The sequence below is a fragment of the Papaver somniferum genome, chromosome 2, assembly GCF_003573695.1.
Source record: "Papaver somniferum cultivar HN1 chromosome 2, ASM357369v1, whole genome shotgun sequence".
Lineage (NCBI taxonomy): Eukaryota > Viridiplantae > Streptophyta > Magnoliopsida > Ranunculales > Papaveraceae > Papaver > Papaver somniferum.
Window position 1 is genome coordinate 147,275,118 of NC_039359.1, and position 3,961 is coordinate 147,279,078.

General features: G+C 37.2%; 1 protein-coding gene across 1 annotated transcript; it reads right to left on the minus strand.

The window, feature by feature from the left end:
* Positions 1-252: 252 nt before the first annotated feature.
* Positions 253-3,101, minus strand: LOC113349388. The gene is made up of 2 exons (XM_026593359.1): positions 2,342-3,101; positions 253-2,090 (listed from the first exon to the last, which is right to left on the minus strand). Exons 1-2 carry the CDS (start codon positions 2,957-2,959, stop codon positions 2,028-2,030), a joined length of 681 nt encoding a protein of 226 aa, XP_026449144.1. The 5' UTR covers positions 2,960-3,101; the 3' UTR covers positions 253-2,027.
* Between the last annotated feature and the right edge of the window lie 860 nt (positions 3,102-3,961).

Consider the following 3,961-nt stretch of genomic DNA (forward strand, 5'->3'; position numbering starts at 1 on the left):
TTTTCCCTTGGTTTCCTTCAGCTGCTTGTAGCCCTTTTTAGCAAATCGGTGGTGATGTGTAAACTGAGATATATTATTTCCCAGAGTCACTCCTGAACCTGTGTATACAAAATCAAACACTCGAAAAATTCTACAGAGGCTTGATGACTTAATCGTCTCCTGGTAAAACACCAGAGAATAATACACCTTCATCGCACATTCTTTCTCTAAAATAGTAGACAAAATCTTAACAAGAAATTCTCCACCAGGCCATTGTGCGAGATAGATATATTAATTTTCCCCATTAGTCTAGTTGTATTACAGTGATGACTTGTGCTGACTTGTAAAGTAGTAGCTACTATGGTAAATATTTCCATCCAAAACCTTTTAAGAAGTATACACTCTTTGATGTACGGAGTATATGCAAGAAAGCCATGTAATGTAGTAACAAGAATTATCCTCACCCCTTGCAAACTGTGTATCATAGCCATGGAGTTGAGAGCCTCATCTTCCCCTTGTTTTGTTGAGCAATCAGGTGTGTAGGTCTGCAGTTACTTAAAACCATGTCGGTAGTCCCAGTAAAATACCTAGCTTCCACTACAAGGTACTTGTTACAACTCCTTCTTCCTATAACCTAATATAACTGTCGCCACTCATGATTTGGGAAGGCCTCGAAATCTCCAGCAAAATTTGGGTTATGTAACCCGAGGCTGTAATTATCGAAGTAGTTGCTTTTGTACCCCCACAAGTATAAGGCTAAGAAAGAATTTGGTACCAATCCTGAAGCAAACACTGACGTAATACAGCTTTCCCAAAATCTACATAATGTTGAATTGTACCATATTACCTTTAACTAGATCTTTTCCTTGAGGTCATGTTCCTTCTTCTCACCATTAACATCAGATTGCCAAGAACCCGCACTTAATATGATCTTCTTACTAAACACAACATCATTTAGTTGCCATATCAGCTTACCCACCGCTTTCTCAGGGTTCGCGTCTCGTATTAGCAAACCCCACACTTGACAATGATAACAAGTAAGAACCATGGTGAGAGTACCACCCACCTGACTGTTCGTAATAGCTTTCATCTTGTTTCTCTTAACAAGTGGTGCTTTCATCATGTTACAATTACTGATTTCCACCATTCATACAAAAAGATTTCTTCCTTTACAGCTACAGAATATAGAATGTTGAGCACAATTGAGGGTTCTGTGTAAACCAGCAACATATATATTTTCCCTCATATAAAGCTTCCATCACTCTTGAATGAGTGTATATCTGATTCACCATGATTGAATACTGTTGAACAACATCTCCTAGATGTGTAAAAACACCAACCACCTCATTACTTGTTTCTTCCAACAGTTCTTTCATTATGCTCTCACCACCATCAGCTCCTGCAAGTATCCTTTGGATTTCCACCATTCTTTCGCAGAATCCCACTCCTATGTATCCTGTTTTGATCTTAAATAATCTACCATATTTCTTAACAATTAAGGCTACCACCATGAGAAAATAAGCATGGAGCCAAGGAACACCATCTTTTAGTTTACTACTTTGTAATTACTTGTAAAAACCATACAACTGCTGGATGATAGACTTGCCTACGAAACCACTGTCGAGAAAGCACAAAAGCAACATCACCAATAAAACACCAGCTTCGACGACTAGAAAATTTATTGAGTATTTGTTGTACAGTGCTAGATTCATTTTTTTTGTTATATGAAGTCTCAAAATCATACAGAGAACATTAAATTGGTGCCAAGTTTCATCACATAGCTCACAAGCATTATGAATTCCAACCATTTCCAGCAACCCTCCTTGATCAATTGTCCTTCTAGCAAAAACCAGGCTACCACAGAAACCTTCTCTACCACTTACACACCTGCGAAAAACCCACCAACATTCATGCGTGTGCAGTTCAGTAGATTCTGACTTGAATTTGAAGTTGTTGCAACAAAAACTTTCTGAACTTGTCTCATCTGAGTTAGAAAACTGATATCTCTAGCCAGACATTGGTCAAGCATTTCTTGTGCAGTAACATACTCAATTATCATCGTCATATGAAGTGTCAAAACAGTCCTGAGAATACTGCCTTGTTGTGTCCTTCTACAAAACAGCTTGTTAGCAGCACAACAATCACCATTTTAAATAATCTCATACCCATTTCAGTGCTCAAATAACAAGTCCAAAGGGTACCCAACTTCTAAATTTATTTCATAAACAAAATTGCCATCACAATTATCCCTACTGATAACTTCAAACAACTTCCATCGATCAAATAAGGCTCGAGCATAATCAAAGGGAAGTAATACAACACATATAAAAGTAATTAGAGATACATGTAAGCTGGAAATTACCTTAAACGATTTGAATAAGTAAGAAGTAAATTGATTAAGGTTATCAACACTGATAAACTTCAAATGTTCCAGTTGTTGTATGTCATCATCAACATGCAAATTTAATGCATCGAATTCATTTACCTCATGAGTTGAAACTCTTTTACTCTGATAATCCACCAAAAAATTAGTACCAGGAATGAAAAGTTTACCTTCTTGATAATCTAGAAACGTTGAATTTTTATTGTGTCTCTGAACTTCAACTTCAAAACTGGCTTCATCCTTGTGCGAGAATTGAGGTTTGGTTGTAGATATACAATTTCCTTCACCTGCTAGGTTTGAATCCATAGGAATTGAAGAATAACGAATGAATTTACTCACTGATTTTGACTCAATAGGAATGAATTCCAAACCGGTGTCGACTTTGAGTATAAGTCCAGATAAGGGTTCGAGTAAATCTTCAGTTGATTTAAGTTTGCTGATGTCATCAATCCAGTCCTTCAACTGAGCATCTAGAAATTCCCTCGAAGCTTTCAAACCAACCAATAATTCCTTCAATGGATCTTCTAACTCAACCTTCAATCTAGCAGCAATTGAACTCGTTACTTCAGCTATAATCTCATCTCTGTTGTTCATCATTGTCACTTGGTCACACAGGAATCGAGTGCTCTGATACCAATTGTAGTGATCTACACTATAACTGAGTAATGAGGTTCAAGACCGCAGGATCTACTCTGCAGAATTGAAATGTAAAACCTCAAAAGAGGGAAAGAACAACAACAATTTCTATTCCATTACCTTCAATTACAGGAGTTCATTGTTTATAAGAGAAACAGAACTATTGAACTGGCACATGCCGCTCACACGCTCGCTACTAATACTACATCTACTAATTAGCATACGGACAACCTTTAACAAGTGGACACCCCATAACCGGGACATGACAGGGTCCCTGTTTTTCTCTCTTCAGGATAAGATGTGGGAGAATCCGTCAGGATATATATCATTTCCGAATAAACTAGGTGAAAACCACCCCTTCGCATGGGGTGGGCTCCGCTCACATGAAGTTAGCACATTTGGACGTTACCATTTGAATATCTGTGAGTTTGCAGTTTTTTCTTAGTCTTACTAAGCGATCCATCAAGATTTTTTATTTATGTTTTGACGAAACTTTAGTCTGCTACGCAGTGATTCTAAAATTAGAATTGGCCAATTTTTGTTGACATGCATTCTTCTTACGAATTATATCTTGGCAGACTGTAACTCCAGTGTACTACCATAAAACTATACTAGTTTACCAACTGCGATACGTACAACATATGAAAGAACTATATGAGCAATTGGATGAGTACTTGTATTTTGAAGATTTACAATTTTCGATTCAGTTTAATTAGATGCGGGTAAAATGGCGGTAAGAATTCGTGGAAAAGTTAACTATTTTATCATGCATTAGAAAAATCACCCTTCTTTACATAAACATTAGATCACTGTTACTCAACTTTGTGATCTAAGGTTCACTATAGATCAGTCCTCATTGTAGAAAACTGTGATCAATAGCTTACTCTTATGTTACAAAGGCTTACATCACACAAGGCCAGGGTTTAGATCACAGTTTTTAAGAGGTGACCGGCCGTTGCATTT

Excerpts from the sequence above, each read along its gene's own strand:
- LOC113349388 (XM_026593359.1), bottom strand. The coding sequence starts at position 2,959 with ATGATGAACAACAGAGATGAGATTATAGCTGAAGTAACGAGTTCAATT. Across the intron at positions 2,091-2,341 it reads ACTTATTCAAATCGTTTAAG|AAGGACACAACAAGGCAGTA; the intron begins GTAATTTCCAGC and ends GCTGTTTTGTAG.